The sequence below is a fragment of the Strix aluco genome, chromosome 4 (genome assembly GCF_031877795.1).
Source record: "Strix aluco isolate bStrAlu1 chromosome 4, bStrAlu1.hap1, whole genome shotgun sequence".
Classification (NCBI taxonomy): domain Eukaryota; kingdom Metazoa; phylum Chordata; class Aves; order Strigiformes; family Strigidae; genus Strix; species Strix aluco.
Genome location: NC_133934.1, coordinates 8,601,558 through 8,625,311, shown reverse-complemented (window position 1 = coordinate 8,625,311; position 23,754 = coordinate 8,601,558). Strand labels below are relative to the sequence as shown.

Genomic DNA, 23,754 nt, shown 5'->3' with positions numbered 1-23,754 from the left:
AGTTGGACAGGTGCCTCGATAAGCAGCGTCAGCATCGCACAGTGTGCTCACACAAGCATTTGTGTTCAGTTCACAGCAAACCAGACTGGGCAACAACCTTTCCCAGAAACAAAAGGAAGTGTTTTGTTTTTATCCAACTATAAAAATTCCTTGATCTAGTTCTCTTGTGTAGTAGCAAAAACACTTGCGCTGGCGTACTGCTGTGGGCAACAAATAGCCGAGAAGAAAATGCGTTGGCAGTTGTGATGGCAGCGGAGGTACATCAAACCCCAACCTAGAATGGCTTTCATTGGTAGGAGCGTGATGATGGTAACATTTTTTTTCCACTTATTCATTGTGTCATTATTAGCAAGAAGGACTGCCTAGTAGGAACAGACAGTGTAAAACAGCACTGATGTCCACAGCGTATGCCTAGCCTGGTGCCTTGCTTTGGACCAGCACAGTCCAAAGATCTAGTTTAACTTAATCAGTTTTAAAAGGGACATAACAATGTTTGATCATGCTACTCTAAATACTGTTCTGTTCACACACTTGCCCTGAAACTTGCGTAGCATTTACTGAACCACACTTTGCTTTGACAGATGCTTACATTGCACATAACCCTTTTCAACTTTTACCAGTGAGTGCATGAATTTGAGTGCGTTTGATATTTGACTTGGTGTAATTTCAGAACAAGATGAAGTAAGTACTTCCAAGTTGTTGGGTGCTTTCCTGAAAGACAGGACACATTCAGTAAGAACAGACCAGTGGAATTTACAGATACCTGGGTAGCATTATTAATGGTTGAGGAGTACTTGTAAGCATCATAATGTATAGCAAATAAAAGTAGATGTGAGGAGGAGCCCTAAAGATGGGCGGAAATTATGATTGTGGGACAGCTCTAAGGCTAAGGGAAGCTGTTATGTAGCAGACTTATGTGAAGGTGAAATAGTGTATGGTTAACATATGAAAAGCATATTTGAGGATGTACTCAAAGGCAACAGGTTTAAAAGATAATCTAACATTACTGTTAATACTATTAATATCTTAATTTCAGATGGGTTTAACTTGGGTCACGGACTTATGCAGCTTTTTTTCTTGCTACTACCAGTTACTTAAACAGCTGATAAATAGCAGTGTGGAAAAGAGGCAATATTTTATGGAAACATTAATTTACAATTATTATTTTCTGCTATTTTTTTTACTGTAGACTTCAAAACCTAGCAAACGAAAGTAAACTTCTGGTTCTAGCAGCCGCTGTGCTCCTTCCCTAAGGCTCATGTTGCTTTGCTTAAATTTAGAAATGCCGGTGTGTGGATCTCTTCCCTTTTTTTCATTCCATAAGCAGTCACTGAAGATGCTTGTCCAACTTAAATTATAAACAAGAATGATTAATGCATATCAGTAATGGATCATCAGCATGAGTTGAGAAAGGATGTTTTTGTTAACACAGTAAGGCAAAGTGATGGGAAGAGAAGGTCATTGAAGGTAGTGTGAAGAAATTGTAATTAATATTAATGTAGACTTGGGTTTGGAAACTGGAAGTGAATTTCAGAACTGGTGAGCCTGAAAGACTTGATAGAAGGAAAATGAAGAAGCTGAAGTCCTGTGGTTTTGTTCTAGTTCTTGAGAACTGGAAGAATGATGTGAAGTTAAGGAAAGTAGAAAGATCCATTTGCCGTGGTAAAAATAACCAACTAATAAAGACTTGAAAGACAGTGAGGAATTATATATTGCAGCAATTAAGGGTTACTGATGCTGAGGGAAGAGAGAGAAGGGAAGAAATTATGTAGAGGATGTTTAGGATAGAAAGAGGCAGCTGGTGGCCCTAGTGCTTTTGGTTTAGATGACTGCTCACAGAACAAAGATAAGTAAGCTTTTGTCACTAATGCTTTTACGTGTATGGTAATCTGTCCTGCTTACAAGTTTAAGATCTGGTGTTTGCTGACAGGTAGAAATTACATAACCTTTAAACCAGAAGAAACACAGGATTTAAGAGTAGCTGAGGGTTTGGAAAGTGTATAGAACATTTGAGCTACCCACTGCTCCACTCTTCTTTTAAGAAGGGTTTAGAGATGAAACAATATGGTAGAATGTCTTAAAATGGCAAGTAGTGTTAAACATACAGAACAGTGTGGTGGGTATCTCTGTGTTTCAGATGCTGTTCCAGTATGCCTGGTTGAGACTTCAGTAGTAGCTCAAATGAGGGAAATCTTAAGTCTTTCCTTCTGCCTTGGATAAAAATCCTAGGTAGAATTGGTTTAGTGGTAGGAAATGGCCAAATGATATCCTGATCTTTGCTATGTATGAGTCTCATTTCCCTTCTGAAGTTGTAATCAATGAAATCTCAAGTGGAGTATTCTTTCATGAATAGACATGTAATCTGAAATGCCAGGCAGTAGCATTGGTCAGAGTGGTATACTTGGCACGAATGAATGGTCCAAACAAGTCCTGTTATTACAATTCTAATTATGATGTACACAAGAATTTTTCTGACTTTTCTTTTTTCTGCCCCAATTTTACAGAAAACCAGACATGATACACTGACAGCATTTGGAAATAAACTTTGGCAGTAAGATGGAAGCATAAATATCAAGACTTTAAACCAAAACAGAAATGGCTCATGAGTATTGAAACAAGAGACTGAAGAGCCTCCAACACTTCTGTGTGAGCAGTGGAAAAGGAACAACTACCATGGTAACACTAATAACAGAAAAGCTGCAGAACCAGAGCTTGGATGATCTGAGGTGTAAAACATACAATATTAATCTGGTAAGGATCTACTAAAATAACATGTAAATGTGAAATGTGAAGTAGATTAAAAGTAACTTAAAACTACATAAAAGATGTCGTACAAGGAGCGGCTGAGGGAACTGGGGGGGTTTAGTCTGGAGAAGAGGAGGCTGAGGGGAGACCTCATCGCCCTCTACAACTACCTGAAAGGAGGTTGCAGAGAGCTGGGGATGAGTCTCTTTAACGAAGTAGCAAGTGATAGGGCAAGAGGTAACGGCCTCAAGTTGCACCAGGGAAGGTTTAGACTAGATACTAGGAAGCATTTCTTTCCAGAACGAGTTGTTGGGTGTTGGAATGGGCTGGCTGCCCAGGGAGGTGGTGGAGTCCCCATCCCTGGAGGTGTTTAAGAGTAGGATCTACATAGTGCTGAGGGATATGGTGTAGTTGGGAACTGTCAGTGCTAGGTTAACGGTTGGACTAGATGATCTTCAAGGTCCTTTCCAACCTAGATGATTCTGTGAATGTAGATCAGCCAAAATTCAGCCATTTAAGTTAAGACTGGTTTGTAAGGTGGATGAGAGTTGTAAGGGGGAAAAAGTGAAACTTCAGTGTATGGTCCTTCTTGAAGGGATGCTTTCTTATTTCAGTGATCTTTCTAACCTTACAGCTTCATTTTAAATAAGAAGCAAAAAGCCTGTTCTCTTCACAAAGTAAAGTGTTCTAATGACTGAAAAGAATTATGAAAACTTCTCAGGATTCCTTGTTCCGTAACAAAAAGCACAAGTACTGCTGTGTGGTGAAATTTTATTCACTTCATATAGCCAAGTGCTTTATATCTGACAACAGTATTTACTTAGAAAAAGCAGTGACCACCATATATGTAACTATCAGCATCGGGCAGAAGGAGAACAAGTCGTCAGGTAAATACAGTTGAAAGGAAAGTCAGGTTACTAACTACCAGACTGTTTTTGATGCTTGTAGATCCTTGTTTTATCAGTGTGTCAGATGCCTAGCGCTCTGAAAAAATTAGTAATATTTTCTGTTGGTTTAATATGTGGGTCCATGGTGTGGTTCATGCATGCTATTTGGACACTAAAGAATCTATTCTTTCCACATCTCACTTGTGAAAAGACCTATTATCTACTCCAGAGTAATGCAAAATAGTCTCCTGTCAATTTTGCATGCCCACCTAAGAACCCTGGGACCATATTCTTCATGTAATGCACTAGCCTTGTTTCACTGACTTTAATTGCAATGGCCCCTTTCTGCAGATCAAATTTTAGGGTACCAGTGGAACACCAAAAAAAATTAACTTGAGTGTCAAGATGAACTAAATGTTCAACTCTAGTTCTGTATTTTTTTAAATAGTAAATGATGCAAGCATTGAACATGAAGCATGTTCAGTTACTTTAGCAGTAAGTTTCTGCCTCTATTGTAGCTTGTACTTAAGTAGCTGAACTACTTGGTTATTTACTCCACAGGCCCACACCAGGTGAAGCATATCCTGAATGTGGTGGAGTTTGTGCACAAGCACCTGCAGTTCTCATATGTGAAATACTTGACCTTTTGTCCAGTAAGGATGTCTAATAGTAGACATTAATCAAATGGTTTTAATTTTAAAACTGTAACAGATCCATTTAGAGTTCTTCTAATAACTTGTTTTTACTGTCTTCACCTTAAATATATGCTATTCTTGAAAAGCAGATACGAGGTCTTGGTATGATGTTAACTCTCTTAGAAAAGAAGTGCTTACTCAGCTTGCATTTATTTCAGCTAGCTTGATGAAGCACTTGGGATATGCAGTTTGTAGGAGAATCTGCTGTATTCTTGAACTGGCAAACTTATCACTTGTAACTAAACTCTGGGCCTAGGTGTGAGCCAATGGTCTGTAACCAGTGGCAGTGCTTGCCTCAACTTGTAATGGTATCTTTTATTTCTATTTTTTTTAGGCACTAAAGTTTGCATAAATTTGGAAACTGAGCTGTCCTTTTACTGATAGTCACTGTAGGTTTTGGACTAGACTTGTAAGAGCAGAGAAGGATGTATTACTGCTTTTATACTGTGTGGAGTCTATACAGGAGTGTGTTGGCATGCTGTGATGTATTGTAGGTTAGTTATTCTTTATTCCTGTCCTTATCTGTACTTACAATAAAGCATGAAAAAGAATGAGTGCAGTGAAAAATGGCAGATGATGTCTCATAAGCGGTTTTGTCCTCACCCTTCTCCTGCTTCTCTCCTCCTTTAATCTATCAAGTAACTGGTGTTGTAAATACTTCTCGCAGAAAAAGGGTTCTGGGGACAGGAACAGGTTCTGTTTATACAAAATGGCAGCTTGAAAAAGTGTGGAAATCGTGAAGTGAGGTGTGGAAGTGGAAAAGCAAGTGTGAATAAAAGTGTACAACTAACTAGGTTGCTGCCTGCTAAAAAGGATTCATGGGAGCACATGATGGCTTCTTGATTAAAATGTGAACCTAAGATAATAAAAAGTTTTTCCACTAGTAAAGACAACTGCTAAACTTTAATAAGGGAAAAAGACTGCTAGTGGGGGTCTTGAATCAGCTCTAGCACATTTAGACTTGTTGGCAAGAAGTTCAGGTTAATGCTCTAGTTTCTTCTAACAGCAACAGCAATTTAGAGCAATTCTGAAATGGTCTTGCCTGCACCTTTCATTACTTGTGCTGGCACAAAGTTCTGTGGGACCATGTGGTGAATCATTTTGTGAGTTGATTGAGGATTAAGACTAACCTTTCTTGCCTGGGTTAATGTTAACCTTTGTCAGTTTCATGATACTTTTCACAGTGCATCTGCACAAGTGCTCGTCTTGGCACAAGTAGATAAAATAGCTGGGAGAAAGCTATTCTGTAATACAGCTCGTAAATGAGGGTTATAAAAGAAAGAAAGAATAGCTCTTTCAAAACTGTTTACCTTCCTGCTAGCCAAGCTGGGTGTAAAGACTATGTGTAGGACATAGTATACTTTTTCATTTGTGTAAGCTGTATGATGACCAAGTACCTTTCTTTACCCGTTGCTTGAGTATGTTGTAAAATACTGGCTGTAGCTTCTTTTACTGCTCTGTTAAGCAACATGCTAATTTTCCAAGCTAGTGTAATTTATTCAGCTAGTGCGTGATAAGTGTTGTTGTACAGTCTTGTGCTGCATCTGCCTTCAGAAAAAACCCAAATGCTTGGGTTTCCTGCTGTAGAAGCAGGAAGGTTGTCCCAAGCTTTTATCTCGAGTGGGCACTGTGGCTCTCAAGGCAGAATAGTATCCCTGGTTGGTTGACTCTACCTTACAACAGTGAGATGTTCCGTGAGCATGTTGTGGCTTTCATAAGTTGACAGCATTATTAAAAAGTTGGTCTCTATTTCCTTGAACATAGATCTCTTGAATCTTAAGAGTCTTGAAGGCTTTTCTATATGTTTTGTCTAAACTTCTACTTTTTTAGTATTCATGTAGTAGCTAGTATTGGTGTGTGAAGTAACAGTGTGGGAGATGCAAAACGTCGAGGTGTGGTATTAAGAAGCAAATGTGAGCATCTCCAGACAAGTGTTTGTGGAAGGAAGAACCCCTACTGTAATCCCCTTCAGTGCATGTTGGTTTTCATTATTTTTAATTTTTAGAAGCTGACTTGTGTTGAAAGATTTGGAATTGGGCTGACTTCCTTGGATGGAGAACCACTAGCTGAAAGTCTTGAGGGCTGAGTCTAAGATGTGACTTAATCACTTCTTAACATTCTGAGAAAAGGTCAACTGCTTCTCCTCACTCTACTTCCTATGGAGTCATATTTGGAAGAGATGGAGGTCTGGTGTGGCCTCCTCAAACAATGAAATTCGCATCTGTATGGTGGTGGTTAAATTAGTACTTGAATAATAAATGCTGGCTTTCCTGTGGTTTGGGAAGAATGCTGATAAATTGGAGGAACTCCTGTATACTTGGAAACTGGAGAAAATGCCTTGAAATTAAAGAAATTAATTTTAAAATTATGAAGATCAAGAAGTCATTCTGAGAATAATGAGGAGGATAGCACAGTCTGTTAAGTTCTTAATTTAGATTAGAGTGTGTGTAGAAGAATAGCCGCAATTATTTTTTACAGTTGGGTTTTTGCTAGAAAAGAACACTTTTTAAATTAGTGATGTAAATTATAATTCATTGTCAGTCTCACTTGTGTGCCTCTTTCATTGACTCAATTCAAGACTAGGTGTTTCTTTAAGTGAATATTTTAGCGAAAGAACAGCTGCTAAGACTCAGTAAACCAATTGAAACTTTCAGTGCTGTCCTAAATGTCATACCACGCAATTCCTTTCCTTTTGAGCATAGTCTCTCCAAATGCACAAAAGAGGTTCTGCTTTTGAACAAGCATTTTAACAAAGATACTTTCTTGCATGAAGCAAACTATTCCAACCTTAGCTGAAACTTGCAGCTTTATTGTTTTGTGCGTGTCTATCTTAAAATATGGTGGGTTTTTTCCCTGGAATGCTCTGAAGAGGCATCAGATCTTGTTTTTTTAACATCTATTCAAAAAGCAGTAGTTGGAAGATGGATGTGCATGACCCCTTGAGTTTCCTTTTCAGGAAAATGACCTTGTTAAATAATTTGGCCTTATTCTAAGGCAGATTACCTTCACTCAGAAGGTAGCAGACTTCCCTGTCAAGGTTCTTAACAATTGCAATCTCTTCTTGAGTATAATCATAAGAGCTCTTCATTCAGGAAGCTTAAGGTAGATCATAGCACAAAAGGAATGAATGGGAGAGGGTAGAGCATAGCCAGCTCAGGAGAGCTGATAAACTGGTTCAGTGCCCTGTTACAGTAATATCTAGTGGGACTTCTGCCATGTGCTGTATAGATAAAAAGATCCTCCCTCCTATAAACAATTTACAGCCTGATAGAGTCTACTCAAGTTTTGACTTCCAGACACTATTAAAATACAATACCAGATAGTGTTCTCAAGTATTTTTAGTTTCAGTTGCAGAAAGCCAAGCATATGTCATAAAGGAGATTCTTTTATTCTCCCCTTAGTCACCCCTTATTTCAGTGCCTTGAGCTCTTACTGGAGATACTGCAACTGTCCCTTTTCTGCATATGATGTCATGTGTGATGTTCTTAGTGAGGGGTTTTGGTCTGAATCTCCAAAGAATTAGCACTTTTTTGTAACTTAACAGGATTCTGTATAAATCATCACTTGAGAGAACAAATTGTAGTTGTAATGTATCTGCTTTGTCATAGAACCAAGCACTGACTTCACTAGAAGCTGATCAGAAATAGCTCTAAGGATGGGATTGCTGTCTGTGTTAGAGAACATTGCAGTTGTTCTCTGTAGTAACAGATCTAGTGTGTATGTGATCCCACTTTTTCCATGCCCCTCTTGAAAAATGCCTTCAGTGCTTTATAGCTGTCAAAGATGTAGTATAGTCTCTACCTGATGAACAAGGCTTTTTAGGGTGGTTAAAGTGCAGATAACTAACTCAAGACATTTGTGAAGAGGACCTTGTTAAAGATGTGCTTGGCTAAAAACTATTTGTAAAAATTTAAGTATCAATCTAATAGTTGCCGCATGGGATTATCCTTGAGGCTCTAGTCCTTCTAAGAATCCAAGATTTTAGCCTGTGTGAATAGTCTTTTAATCATAACATAATAATTAGGGATGTTTAAGTCATTCTTACTGCCCTTTTCCATGTGGTTCAAGATATATTAGCTTTAATATTTTTTGACATAGGATTCTGTTCCAAAAACATTTTCCTTAGCTACTATCTGATAGTTGAATAGGCTGGTATTGCCTTTCATTTGGGGAAAACTGGAGAGTGAGGAATTTGCTGAAAAACCTTATCTTTAAGTCTCTTTAATTTGTTTGTTTCTCCTTCAGGGACAGCTGAAATGTAACTGTTACTGTTACCTTAATGTGCTTTTGTGTTCTGTATGATACCTTAGTAGCTATTTAAATGATTGATACTAGCTTTTTTAATGTGTGTACTATATAACTGGCAACTGCAGTTATGAAAAGCAAACTAGTGAAAGTGACTGCTGCTCCTGCTGTCAAGTTGCAGACTTTAGATGAATAGGGCTAATTAACTGCAACTTGGATGGAGATTCAAATTTGGGGTTCTGCTATTTACTTAAAGTAGCCTTCTTTAAAAGGAAGTTATAAATGCATCTATGTATGCGAATGTGAAATAAAAATCAAATGACTTGTTTCATATGCAGATATTGATTAAAAAAATTTAAAAATCTGATTGCTGTCTTATCCTTTTATCAGTTCCATTCTTTCCTACCCCTAAAACAATACCACCAAGGGAGTATTACTATAGCTTACTATTTGTATCTTATACGTCACCTCAAGGATATAAAGTTGTCACTAGCACTCTGTGTGTTGCTATACAGCAAGAAACAAAAGCTTTGTACGCCAAGGATGTTTGTTTAAAAATTGACTTTGTATCTGGGAAGGAAGTATATGTACAATGCTATCTTCTTTGGCTATACACAAAACACAATGTTCACATAAAGTGTGTTGCTCTCTTTTAAAGCAATCTTCCTCTCCATCCTGAGGTGTGGTGAGGAGGGAGTAAATAATGGCCCTTGGGCTCTGATGGAGCCTTAAGCCATTTATAACTCCTCTTTAGGAGGCTGGGTAGCAAGCTCTGTTTTTTGTCTGAAAAATGTGGACTATTTAAGAATGCCTTTAGTAATATTTTCTAGGTAGAATTACTTAAGAAAATGGAAGACATTCTGCATTCAAACTTGTCTTACTGTGCAGATGCCATTGACAAAGCTTAATCATAAATTCTGAAGCCCTTTACACGCAAATGTTGTTTTAAGCATGGCTTTTACATGGTTTCAGAGTAGTGAACCATCACCAGTAAACTGTGATTTCAAGTATTGTCAGTCTGCAGAAGGTGACTTTTGGTTAGTAAAGATTTTTTTAATGACTCTTGTACTTTAAGAAATAAGAAAATATTTTGCTACACTGATTCTTAAGAAAGTGTAAAATACTAGTAATGCCTGATTTGAGCAATGCTTGTTCTGGGGACCCTTAAGAGTTTGTATATTTAATTTAGATAAAGCTATTCCTGTCTCTTAATTTAAGATGAATTGTTTTGCTTTTTTACCCTTAAGATTGAAAATGGAAACCCAATTGTCAGACTGTAATTTCCTTTCCACTGAAATGAGAATTGGATCAAAGCTTTTTCATTAAGGGCGAATTATCACTCTTAATTTTGCAGTTCATTCACATGGGGTAATGTTGCAACTCTTGAAACAGTTTCCCACTTAGCAATATATCAGAAAACATTACAAATAGACGACAGAGGTTTTGTTTAGAAAGATCAGCTGTTCAGGAATTTCTTCAAGATAAGCAGCAAAACCCTGTCCTTTTAAAGACATTGTTAAACGGGCATATAGGGAAACTGAAAACTGCATGCCGTTTCTTTGAGGTGTATGCTCTTTCACACAGTAAAAAATTTTTTTTCTGATTAATTTCAGTACTCATCTGAGAAGCTGAACAAAAGTGGCAGCTTGTTTCCTTTCGAAATCAACGGTAAGTTCTTCAGAAAATTTAGCTGTGTTTTACTGAGGTAATTGGTATAGCAAGCAGCCTTTCTTTTGTAAATAAGGTGAGGGGGATGGAGCATGCTGTTGTAGAGCCTGCTGGTTTAAGCTGGTCTTTGAACAATACTGGGAATAGCTGGTTGTTAGTTTTGTACTTGTGATCTGCTTTGCATAGTAAAAGCCCTTGTAACACTTTTTGGTTCAATATCTGCTATGGTGTACAGAAGCGCAGCAATGCTGTTTTTCATGCTAAACATCTCTTCAGGTTCCTCAGCTAGCAGAAAGCTCTCACATCTTTACACACCTCCTTACATGCTTTGCCACATAGAATATCCAGCATAATGCAAACCATAAGGTGAAGTCTGTTGCCTTCATACATGTGATACTTGCTTTCCCCCCCCCCCCCCCCCCCCGGTCCTATTAGCGGAGTAAAGCTGTATCTAGCAAAAGTTAAAATGCCACTTATTGATACGTAAACTCTTTACTGCTTTGTTAAGGGACGGACTTGAAATTTTGCATGTTCTGTCGTGTCTTTAAGCATGGAGGATTTTTATTTGCTCGGTGGGATTCCCTGTAAAATGTGAATCTTGGTTTGTGTGAGGTTCCAAAGGGAAATGGTATTTTATCTTAAATATTTTATCTTAAATACCATTATCATGTAAACAATTAAAATACATGTGCAACTCTTGATATTTTTTTCTTTTTACAGTAACCTTTAAACCAATCTCCCAGCCTGGGAGAAAGTTTCCTAAGGATTTTTAAAAATCAGGCCAGTCTAAGCTAGCAAATTGTCCTACAGTAGATGCTAGGAGTTTCAAACATTATCTGGATCCCATTGTGTTGGCTATTTTACTTGCATTGAATTATGGATGGTCCCTGCCTTGAAGAGCTTACATGCTTAAGGCAAAGCACAGTATGTGGTTGTACCCATCTGAAAGAATGGAGGAGGAAGGACAGAGGAATTCTAATAAAACATGTTGTTTGAATAGGCCAGCTGTCTGCACAGTTAAATGATTTTGAGACAATAGGGTGTTCTTTAAATAAGATCCAAATAAACAGGATAATCCATGACATACTTTGGGCATGGAACATGTACAACTATTTGGGTTTGCAACTTTTAAAGCTACTCAGCAAATCTTTTATCTGATGATTACTCTAAATCTTAGTTTAGACAGCCAACTATAAGAATATACGAGTATTTAATGTTTAGGCTATATCTAGGTTCTTAAATAGGTGTAGGAGAAAAAAACCTGGTATTTCAAATACTCTTTCTTTAAAGCTGTGATAAGTGAAACTTACTTGGCTAATTGGTTTAAATTAGCAAATTTTCTAACCAAGCATGAAGCACTGTTAACTGGCCAACAGTTTTGCTGCTTTTCAACTTGCAAATCCAAAGTCTGCTGTAGTTCTTCTTACACTTCATTGTATAATGTGGAGGAACAGCTGTAAAATGTGCAGAATGTTCTCAAAGAAACGCTTTACAAAAGAGTGAGAGGCTTCGCAGGCAGACTGCTTTTAACCCAGCACTGCCACTTCAGATGAGAAGTTGTGCGCTATGGGTTATGTCTGTATTCACAGTAAAGCTCGCAGGAGGTTCTTGAGGGATACTCACTTTATGCATTGAATTAGGATTTTTTTTTTTCCCCCTACACTTTATGAGCAAAAAAAAGGAAACAATCTGCAGTCTGATTTAACTTTATACTATTTCTAATTTAAAGCTTTTCACACTACAGAATGTGAACGCCCATCTCTTTGAAACTTTTCTTTAGTAAGGTATTCTTAATAGAAAAGCATAACAGTCAAATGAAGGACAGCAGTCTGAAGAGATTATCCTGTTCTTTTATTAAAAAAAGATCCCTGGTGGGTTCTCACATTATTTGTTAATCCATTTTGGTTGTACCTTAGGTTGCTTGCTGTTACAGGTTTTAATTGTGGTATATGCTATGCATTAGGAAGCAGGTAAGGAAGCTGTCTGTGTTGCTCGCTAAGAAACACAGTGCTGTAATCTTTCAGTATACAGGAAGAAGCATTAACAAGCTGCACACATACTGGAATGCCTGGACTGGCTCCTGAAATACTTTGGTCTTCATGGTTTTGGAATTTTCTACTTTTTTTTAAAAAAATGAATGTGTAACTATAGTGTAAAATTTTGCTTGAGAGCTAGGTAGTTGTGGCTTATCCTTCTAAGCTTGAGTTTGATTCATGATTTCACATTAAACAAGGTTTAAAACAAATTGTCTTTTTCCTTTGCATCTTTCACCTGTACCCTTCTTTTACTTTCAGAAGAGAGTCCTTGGAAAGCTTTAAATGGGGGTTGCCCAATCCAAACTGACACAACAAGGAATTCAGCTTACCCTTTCCCAGTGTGCCCATTCAGCACCGGTGCTGCCAGTAATGGTAGTCTGCAGTGGCAGCAGGAATCTTCCAGTACATCTATGGTGTCGGGATGGATAAGTGAATTAAACCTTAATGAAAACTCGGGTCAACCCTTGGCACCACCAACGAAACGCCATTGTAGGTCCCTCTCTGAGCCAGATGAGCTGGCTCGCTGTCGGTCACCGTGGAAGCCTGGCAATTCAAAGGTTTGGACTCCCGTGTCAAAGAGACGGTGTAATAGTGGTGGTAGCGCTACTTTGCAACGCTGCAACAGTCATGGAAGTGCAACCTTACAGAGAAGCACAAGTATCAGTCTGCCACAAAACATACTGTCGCTAAATAATGTCTTCACTATCACCAGCTTCAACACGTCACCAGTACCCAGGCCTTCCTCTGCCAGCAGTGGGTTTGTGGACAGTAGCGAGGGCAGCACAAGCTCGAGTACCCGCTGGAATTCTGGAGGCCCTTGTGACTTTAACCCAAGGCGCCGCCTCTCCCTCTCCCAGGAGCACATCACAGAGACGGGAAATCTCTTGCCTTCAGCCAACAGCACTCCCACCTCCACACCCGAGCTCAGCCGGCGTCAGGGCTTGTTGAGATGCCGCTCTCAGCCTTGTGTTCTGAATGAAAAGAAAAGCCGGCTAAAGCGCAGACGGGAGGAGGATGTACGATGGAACAGACCATCGTTAGACTTTTTTAAAATGACACGGGTGAGATTTTACTTTCCTCAGTGTGTGAAGGGAACTCTTGCAGAAAGGGTATTTCTAGATAAACTGAACTAATTTGTAGTTGTTAGATTTGCTTGTGTTCTTGTACTGATATGTCACCTTCAGCAGTATAGCAGGCTGCTTCTACTTGCCAGTGCTATACCCTATAGCAGCTTATTTACCTTTTGCTCCCAAAGCCCAGTTCTTGAAGTCCAATCTACTTGATACAGCGTACAAAGAGCTATGAAAAGATTCTTGAAGCAGAGGCCTAAGAAAAATAGCTTGTTTTTAAAATGCAAGGAAGCCATGGGGATGGGGTGGTAGACAGGGTAGCAGAAAAGTTATGCCACTGTGTTCTCAGAGAACAGCGTGCAATGATTTCTAAGTCATCTTGGTGCATATCTGCTTGGTTAAGGTTCCCCTTACAGTTTGAGTAATTCCATAAAGCTTAAATAAGAGTAAGCAAACCCCTATATAAATGACTTAACTAAAGAAACTGCTAATAACCAGTCAGAAATAGAAATAATGTTCTAATATGGCAAGTGCGGATGCTCCAGCTCAATGGAGAGGTGTTTTACCTCAGTTATTCAGAATGCTACTTCCCTCCTCATGTGAGAATAAAGGTGCTGATTTAAAAGCTAGTAAACTTCATTTCATACCTACACTTTGCATGTAATACAAATGCACAGCTCATTTTTCAAAGTTTCTGTGTCCACAGAAGCAACTGCTACAGTTTAAAACTGAAGATGCTTACTTAGTTTCTGTAGATGTAAAATTGAGTTTTATGGTAGGGTCAGAGAATGCTTTATGCTTGAGAGAACTTAAACCTACTGCTTTTGGTAGATACCAGACTTGGGAGGTTTGTGTGAGTAGATCTGTTAAGAGTAGTGGGGAGGAGGCAGTTTGCAGAAGTAGCGATAAGAATGTAAGAAAAGGAAATAGTTCTGCACCAGTGTCGCTGCATGTGATACACTGTGCAAAAGAAAAGCGGAATGGAATGGTGGCTAAAATGTCCAGACTGGTACCTTGGTATTAGTAGGCTTTACATAGAAATGTGTGAGAAGTACTAGGAAGCTATTGGAACTGAACTGTTTCTACCTGGGATATTCACTAAGTTAACTAGTTTGTCTACTTTGCTTAGCTAAAAAGCTGTATGATGGCATCTGTCCTTCTCATACCTTTGTGAGACAACTTATAGTTTAAAGGATTTTCTTCTTGAAAAGCTCTTTTCATGAAGCTGTGGGGTAGCTAATTGGTTGGCAAACCATACAGAATGATCTGTGTGCTTACTGACAAGGTTGGTAACCAGTTCTGTTCTAGATAGGACTAGATACTGTTCTGAATTTTGGTTAAGATGCAAGTTTACTAGTTGCCTAATCAGATTTTACCTGTTTCTTGGTGTTAATCACTGCTGAGATTAGTTTGCTAATCTATTCCAGAAATATTAGTGGCTTTGCCTTTCAACTGCCCATGTGGTCTAATGCAGGTTTCTTTGTTTAAATGGAATGTAAAATTAAAAACCTGTTCCTTTCTTGGCTAGACTTGCTGCTTGCATTCTTCAAGCTCTAGAGGTGAGATGCAGTATTTCAGACTGGCAGAATAGTTTCAATTGCTCAAGTGTTATACCTTCTAAATAATCCATATAATAGCGTGTATGGAGAAAACCTGATATAGCTCATGTCTATAGAAGGTTTTTTGGCTCTTCAGGTTTGCTGCTGAATTGAAGAGTACATGAAACTAATACTCAACCAGTCTTGATAACTTTTTTCCTGTGAGACCTATTTTGAAATGATGTTTTTGCGATAAGCTGAGTAGTTTATGCAACAAAGTTCATTCTAAAGTGTCAAGGCCTGATGGCTTTTTCCCAGCTCTTTCAGTAGAATCTTCCTATTAAAGATACTACTGCGTATTTAATCGCAGGCACAAAGTATAGTTTGGAAATACATCAGTTTTCAAACATGCTAAACTTTAATGAAAACATCTGTTTAAAAACTAGGCAAGTACTGAAATCATTTGAAGTAAAAATTGAATTAAGTTTTCAAGAAATGTTGGGTTTTTTAGAATGACAGATTGCTTACCCATTACATTGTCAGAAGTCTTATATTTCTTCCTAGCCTACCTCCTCCCCATGCCTCAAATCCTGGCACATGTATATGCTTTGAAACTTATATTGTGGTCTTAAACATTTCTCTCTGAACTTAAACAAAATTGCTGCTGTGCAAAATATTATAAGCTAATACTACAGAAGACTTGTTTTGAAGTATCATACAAGGAGATGTGGATGTGTCCTATATTTGCATATAGCTCAGTGAAGATCAGGACTACAATAAGGGGAAGCTCAGTAAGACCTCTTTTTCATGTATCTTGATGGCTGCTTATTGTTTCCAAAAATACTTTTTTCTGTGATTTCAAATTCACTTCTAAGTTTAAGAAAGACCTATGTTGAAAACAAGTACTTTTAAGGATTTTTGTTCCAAGCTTTACTGCAAATATTTTGATGTCCTCAAATCTTCCTAAAAAGCTAAACTCAAATAGTTGCTCAAAACCAGGTCAGTAATTAGACGTTGCTTGTGGAGAACTTAAGTTATAGTTGAGCCTTGTTATGATAGATCTGAAGGTGCTGCGAAGGGAGAGTTCTTGCTTTATACTGCTGTGGTATATTGGAGCCACAACTGCATGAAGAGGGGAGTTCCAGGTCTTCAGCTTTGGATCTGCAGTCTTTGGCTCTGCAGCCAGTGCTCTCGAGTCCTGAGAGGTCAGCATTGAAACACCTGCCAAAGTGGCTCAAGGTTTCTCAGCTAGGAATTCCCTCAAATCTATATTTATCAGAACTAAATTATTTATTTACTTTAACCTGAAGCAAGTGCTGTTATATGTGCATGAAAATCTTGAATAGCTGTGGTTGGGTGAAGCTGTAGTGGGAGAAGGGGAGGGATGAAAGCTGGTTTTGGTCTGGAGGGTTTTTTTGCATTAGTGAACTGGTTTTTGCTAGCTGAGTTCTAGAAAATGTACTTGGTGGTTGCTGCTTCAGTCCCTACTAATTTGTTAAATCTAAGTGCTAGAAAATCAGAAGTCTAATTCTGAAAGTGAAGTTCCTGTTGTCATTGATTTTTAAGATTAGAGTTCATAGGTGAGTAAATTCAGATTATTAATCTATCCTTAGTTTCTGTACTTATTCATGGCTTGCTCCTTCCACTGTTGTCTCTTTAATATTCTAATTTGCACCTTTATTTAAAAGAAGGAAAAAAATTGGGCAGCTCTTAACATGATAAACTGTTTTTTTCTATATATTTTGATTTTATTTTTTTCTTCCACAGACCTTCACACTTTACTACTCCCCCTCTGTTTTGGATTTTATGCCCTCTTGGAAGAGAATGTCATATCTTCAATTCTCTGTTATACTACATTATATATATATGTGGAAAACACTACATTAATGTTCAGTAAAATGAGTAATTCACATCTGTAGAAGTAGATTGAAATGATCAGGCGGACTGCTGTACACCGTTTAGCTGTCACATAGTGCTAAATTCTGGAAGGATCTTTTTCTGGACTTGAAGCTGAAATACAAACTTGTGAAACTTCAGACCTTCTAGAACATGAAGACAGCTGTAAAAACAAGTGGAAAAGACTGTAGGAAAAGATAACAAAATATGATAGCTGTTTTCAGCCCCTAAGGACTCAAAATTACTTTCTTCTGTTCAGTTATGTATGCAAGGATAGCTCTATGAGTTGTAGAACAGCAGAATACAGTATCTATGCCTGCTTAGTATTTGTTCACAGTTGCCCAAATAAGCTGTTGCCCATGAGGGGTGTTGGTCTTCCTTCACTGCAGCAGGCTTCTGATCCCCCTGGCATTTCAAGATGACTGTGCATGGCAAAGAGCCTCTTTGGACTTGCGCTCTTCTGCAGCTAATAAGTTCTATCACAGAATGCCACAAAACAATTAAAAGAGGCATTTAGACTGGTAACTGAGGTAGTAGGATAGAAATGTTTCTTCACTGAAAAGAGGAGGAAACTGCTGAGCTTTTTCAAATGTTCTGCCTCATGAATTATGTCAGCCAATCCTGAGGTGTGACAAGTAAAGAACAGCCAAGAGGTTGCACATGTTTTTCAGTGTGTAAGCAAGTTTTATCGTGACAGTGAGTTTTAATTCTGTTTCAGATCAAACAACACTGTAATTGAAGTCCTTCTGGTGTTTAACATTCTTGTGCTACTCCTCCCCCAATGCTGTGGTGTGGAGTTGCAGGGAAAAAAAAGGGAAAATCTTGGTATCATGCTTAAAAAACTCAAAACTTCTTTAACATGTTTTCTGAAAGTCTTTGGTCTGTTTAATTAATACAAAATAGCTGTCTTTATGCAAGTAAGGAGTAGTTTCAGTTATTCAGTCCTATAGTGTCTCATACGTTAATGTTAGACTAGATCAGACAACACAGTGAAAAGTTTTAAGGGTCTCTAAACAGTGAAGGAACTCAGGGACTGAAGTTGTGATTTCCTAGCACAGGGTTCTTCTGCCTTCTTAGAAATACTTTAAAGTCATCTGGATTTTATACTAGTGGATTTTCTTGGTACAGAGAGAGACCCTGAGTGCCACACTGGGTCAGGCCAAGCTCTGTGCAGGCTGGCACCCTGCCTGACAGAGAACAGCTGCTTTGAGGCATGCAGGAACAATGAATGTGCAATGTGATACTTCCTCCAGCATGATGGCCTGGCTTCTACCAGCGTGCAACTTGGGGGCTTCAAAGTGTGCATCAGTGCTTCAAACTCTGACAACTACTGATAGATCTATTTTCTGTTGATAATCTGGTTTTGAACCCTTCATCTTGGACTTCCACAATAGTCCACACAATTTAATTTTTGTAAACTCTGTTCATCACCTTCTCCAAATGCTTGAATGCTTGATTTATTTTCTTGGTGTTCCAAGTCTTGAATCGGCAAAACACTTGGATAACTTTGATTCTTAAAGTAAATTGAGTTTAAATTGCCTTTGCTTTATGATTATTGACTTTATGTTTCAGGTCACAGTGGCTTTCTGGATCTATATAGTAAGGAGGGCTTCTCACAGAAGATAGCATCTGAATCATAAAGACTAGTCAACCCTGGCCAAAACAGCAAGGCTAGTATCACTTAAGTATGAGGATAAGCAGAGGGCCTAGTTGATAGTGATTTCCACAGCAGTTTAAAATGTACATAAAGTGGGGATGAATGGTGGGGGTGGATATATTTTCCTGAAGGGTGTGATAAGAAGGCAGTATTTTATGAAGAGCAGAACACATCAGGAGTGCTGTGATTGAACTTGGGTCAGATGACTGTTACTTCTCCTGCAGAGACTTAGTAACTCCTGGTTTGTCTTGTGGAATCTCAGCAACTGCTTACTTGATTTTTACTTTGTGTTGGACCAGTTTGCAGGAGCCAATGTGAATAAATACAAGGGTGAGATGTGATACTAATTATTTTCTTTAAGTATTTAAACCAGGGTAACCAAACTTGTGGTTGCTATGTGAGAACTATTAGGCATTCATCTTGTTTTATTGCTCTTTGAGATCACTGTAATGGTCTGTATGCAGACAGGTAAATGATTTAGCCATACTGTGGCCTCACTGAGTTTAAGCAAAATAAGCTCTGAAGCATTCTTCTCGATTCTTTGAATTCTTGTTGTCTAAAAAATTTCTGTGTATGCCCTGTTAGGCATAGTTACAGTAGATTTGTTCACTTTGATTGTGCTACAACAAAGGGCATTAATGTTCTCAAGCTGCACAAGCAGTCATTGCTGTAAGTAGAACTCAGTTATAGAAAAGATAGTATCATACACATGAGTAGTGTAGTGAAGTAGCTGCTCACTTGTGTTAGGCTTTCTCTCAGGCTGCTGTTTTAGCATGTCCAAGATAAAGGGATATCAAGAATCCCTTACGGTGCTAGCAGGGTAACTGTGAATCAAGCTTGGACTGGCTAAAGTAGGTTAAGTACTGGCTCATGAAGTTCATTCAGATTGTGTTCTCTGTATAGTAAGCATGTTGCTTTAAATAGTTTGAGATGCTTATGTAAAGCTTGTCTCTTATAGCCTCCTGTGAAAATGGGACCAAACAGGTTATTTGGGGTAGATGTATTTTCTGCTTGTGGATAAGTTAAGTTAGCAAAGGCTGTTCTCTGCCTAGCACACTACAGTTGTGTAGTGTGATTTGGGGAAGATATTTAATACAATTGCAAGCCTTAATCACTTAAGCTCTTGTGGTACTCTTGGATGAAAATGTAGTACAGCATCTCTTGTTCAGAATAGAATATAGGTCTGATTTTTTTTTTCTACGTGTGGATGACACTTTGCAGTTCAGTGATGCATTGATGTACACTGCTGTTCCTAAGATAAAATAGGCTGTAGACCTCAAGAAGTTCAAGGCCAAGTGCAAGGTCCTGCACGTGGGTCGAGGCAATCCCAAGCACAAATACAGGCTGGGAGATGAGTGGATTGAGAGCAGCCCTGAGGAGAAAGACTTGGGGGTATTAGTGGATGAAAAACTGACTATGAGCCAGCAATGTGAGCTCACAGCTCAGAAAGCCAACTGTATCCTGGGCTGCATCAAGAGAAGTGTGGCGAGCAGGTCGAGGGAGGGGATTCTCCTCCTCTACTCTGATCTCATGAGACTCTACCTGGAGTACTGTGTCCAGCTCTGGGGGCACCAACGTCAGAAGGACATGGAGCCGCTCGAGCGGGTCCAGAGGAGGCCACGAAGATGATCAGGGGGCTGGAGCACCTCCCCTGTGAGGACAGGCTGAGAGACTTGGGGTTGTTCAGCGTGGAGAAGAGAAGGCTCCAGGGAGACCTTATAGCCGCCTTACAGTGCTTAAAGTAGGCTACAGGAAAGATGGGGAGGGACTCTTGATCAGGGAGTGTAGGGATAGGACGAGGGGTAATGGTTTTAAATTGAAAGAGGGTAGTTTTAGATAAGATACAAGGAAGAAATTCTTTACTGTGAGGGTGGTGAAACACTGGACCAGGTTCCCCAGAGAGGTTGTGGCTGCCCCCTCCCTGGCAGTGTTCAAGGCCAGGTTGGACGGGACTTTGAGCAATGTGGTCTAGTGGAAGGTGTCCCTGCCCATGGCAGGGGGGTTGGAACTAGATTGTCTTTAAGGTCCTTTTTAACCCAAGTCATTCTATGAGTCTATGTCCTTGCACTGTATGGGGATATCTTCTGCTTCAGAGTGCCCTTGATGCCCTTGTGTGTTTGGAATATGGCCTGTGGAAAATACAATACAGACGAACTATACGTGGTGTAGGATTGGACTGAGGTTGATTGGGATCAATAAAATGTTTGCAAAAGTAAATATGTGACACTAGTTAATTTGCTAGTAGTTTATGTATAAGGACCAAAAAGAACAGCTATGAATGAAGCAATTGAGCCAGGGACAGAATATTGGTTCTTGTTTGAAAATTTAATGCCTATTCCTAGGGGAGCCTTTAACTTCACATTTGAAAAATAGAGCTAATCATGGCCTACCTTTGCTTTGAAAACCAGTTCTGGGGTGGTGTGGGGTTTTTTTTCTTCCCATGGTAGTAATTTTTGTAAGTGATCATAAAACAAGAAAGGGAAAGATAACATGATTTGTATTTCAAAAGGCATGAAGTAATTTAAGCTCAATGGTCAATGGTCTTGTTCAGAGGAAGGGAGCTGGATATCAAAATTTTCTAAGTAAATCAGTGGTTTAAATCCACTTTGTGTAATTCTAGACATAAATTTAATTTATAGCTGAAAAGAAATAGTCAGCAATGGACCTTAAGGAAAATGTTTCTACTATTTGCCTATACAATGTACCCCTACATGCAAGAGGCCAAAGACATCAGCATTTACAAAGTGTGAGTGTGTTTTCTTTAAGGGCAACCTTATGATGTGGAGAACAAATGTCTGAATGGAAGCGGATACAGCAAGATGCTTGTAAGTTTTCTAAGCTTCAGCAGAGTGAAAATAAGCTACTGCTATACCTGCAGGATTTTGAATAATGAAATGCAAGTCAACTTTGATCTGCTAGAGATTGGTCAAGCTATTATATTTATTCATTGCAAATTAGTTTAGAAAGTAGAGAATTACTAAGATTTGGAAGAACTTCTCTTTGGAGAGGAGCAGGTATGTAGAAGGTTGGAACAGTTTCTTGAGATGCCACTTCTATGAAAGGGATAGACTTTGAGAAAACTTCAGAGATAGCCAGTTACAGTCCCAGCACCACTGGCACTGGTGAAACAGCACAGATATTCTTGAACTCTTTGCACCTGTCTCTGGATAACTGATGTCCAGTAAACTTGCAAGTATATTTGACTTGGATTGTAGGTTAAATTGGCTTCTTTGAAGCTGAGCAATATGCATCTCCTATGTAGTGTGGTTATGCCTCCCATATCCTCAAATTAAATGAAAAATAACGTACAGCAGTTTGAGTTGAAGTTTGTGTGAGTGACTACCTACATTTGGCTTACTATCTGTTAAAAACCAGTTGTGGAAATCATAGGTGAGAAAGATGTTTTAAATCATCCTGTCTAATTCTCTGTTGATGCATGATTACTTCCCACAGTATATATTTTTTCAGTACTTGGTCCACTGTAGCCTCTTAAATGCCTCCAGGGATGTGGTTTCCTTAGCAGATAAAGAGCCTTTTGTGGGAAGCAGAGGCAGTTTTGCTTAAGCTATAAAACTCATTCAGACTCACTTAAGATAGTGGCATGTATTTTGGGATCTCTTTCCTACTGCTATGATAATATTTTATGGAAATAAAACTTTAAATTGAGCTTCCTGGTCCTCTGGTTAGTGAAAACGTATGAGCTCCCTTAGTCTCTATTTGAAAGCAACTTCAGCAGGAGTGGGAGAAGGGATAGCAGATATTAAGGATGGTGTCTAGAGACTAGGAATCTGTATCCACTTATTCCTTTTTGTTTTGTGAAAATGTTAGGAATTACTGTGCTTTCTTGTAGAAAGTGATGAACCTTTTCAGTCATCCTAAGTTTTATTTATTCTTTGTGAATTGTTATACAGATGCTACTTCCTATGTTGAAGTTCTTAAGTTAAAAACAACTGCTATTTCCAAAACTTAAACAAAAAAAAAATTCCTTAACTTGTACTATATCAGAACAAAAAGCCTGTATACCTGTGATCTGCAGTGAAGATATGCATAGCTAATAAGTGGGCTTAAAGTCCAAACATTTAAAAAAACAAACAAACAAACAAAAATAAAAACAAAAAATCTGAAACCAACACAGCTTTATTCTTCGCTGTTATAAATCAGTGCAGGGGGAGGTTATATGGGGAGGTGTCTAGCTCAAATGGTGTTTTCCTTCTCAAACAAGATTCCCCAAGGGGAAGGAGCACTAACTTGACACACAAAAGCTAATGCTGATTTCTGACTTGAGGAGCGCAAGCTATTCCCTCTGCTAGCTCTGTGCTTCTGCTTGGGGTGTGATATGTTGGGTCTGTCGAATTCAAATATAGGAACAAATTCCTAGTTCATGTATCTTAAATATACCTGTACTTGTTAGCATTCTTAACTTCTTAATCATGTGTAGCATCTAGTGCTTGTCCCTTGCTGTGTCTATTGTTTGAGCAGGAACTTGCTTAAATGACAATAGTATTTTCAGGGAGGTATTAAACTATTTTTGTAGAGTATGCATTTGTGGCATAAGTAGTTCACTTAAGTTTAAAGGCAGTTTTTTAACCTTGTTAGAAAACTATTTTCCACTGGGCTTTATGTTACTATCTGACAATCAGTTGGATTTTGTCATTTCAGGCATAGTTGTATGACACTTTCATCCTCCTAAACCTGAATAGATGAGCTGCACATCTGTTGTGTGAAAGTAATGTAGGAAGTCTCTAAATTATTCTATTTCAGGAGTGACTTTGTTAACATCAACTAAAAGGCTTATCTATAATTACATAATTCTTACTGACACTGTGGTGTTTGAAAACTGATGTTCATTTTCTATAAGCAAAGTTACCCCCATCCCTTCCCCGATGGTTTTTAAGTGCATGAAAAATTTGAGTTGTTTATTATTATTAAAATCTGGGTATTATGCTTAATAACTAAAAGCAATATAATAACTCTTAAGTTTTAACTTCTTGGAATAAGTTTAGACACTGTGCCAGGTGAAATCAGAATTACTCTTGTACGAAGAGCTGAGTAGTAGCTGTTGTAGTAGCATTACCTAAAGACAACATTTGTGCCATGACTAACTTCAAAGGGCAGGTTGGAAAGCGAATATTGGGAGCTTTTAGTGTTGATGGGGAGGTGCAGAGACTTAAGTATGGTTTCTAGTTCTTTATTATACCATTCTTTCAGGGAGAGGTAAACATTGTGTAAACCTTTCCAGAATTTGGCTATAAGAAAGGCAGGTCAGGTTATAACTTAATTTGACAATGAATCTCATAAGACTTAGGATACCAGATGG

The 23,754-nt window shown here is 38.6% G+C and overlaps 1 protein-coding gene across 6 annotated transcripts in view; it reads left to right on the top strand.

Annotated features, from left to right (window-relative positions):
* The window catches only part of FAM53A (family with sequence similarity 53 member A), a 72,814-nt gene that overhangs the window by 19,406 nt on the left and 29,654 nt on the right, over positions 1–23,754 (top strand). For 5 of the 6 annotated variants that reach the window (XM_074821909.1, XM_074821910.1, XM_074821912.1 and 2 more), the window contains exons 2-4: positions 2,505–2,751; positions 10,186–10,240; positions 12,535–13,337. In XM_074821909.1, the coding sequence (XP_074678010.1) occupies positions 2,674–2,751; positions 10,186–10,240; positions 12,535–13,337 (936 nt within the window). In that variant the 5' untranslated portion in view covers positions 2,505–2,673. The remainder of the gene's footprint in view (positions 1–2,504; positions 2,752–10,185; positions 10,241–12,534; positions 13,338–23,754) is intronic. The other variant, XM_074821914.1, reaches the window with a different exon arrangement.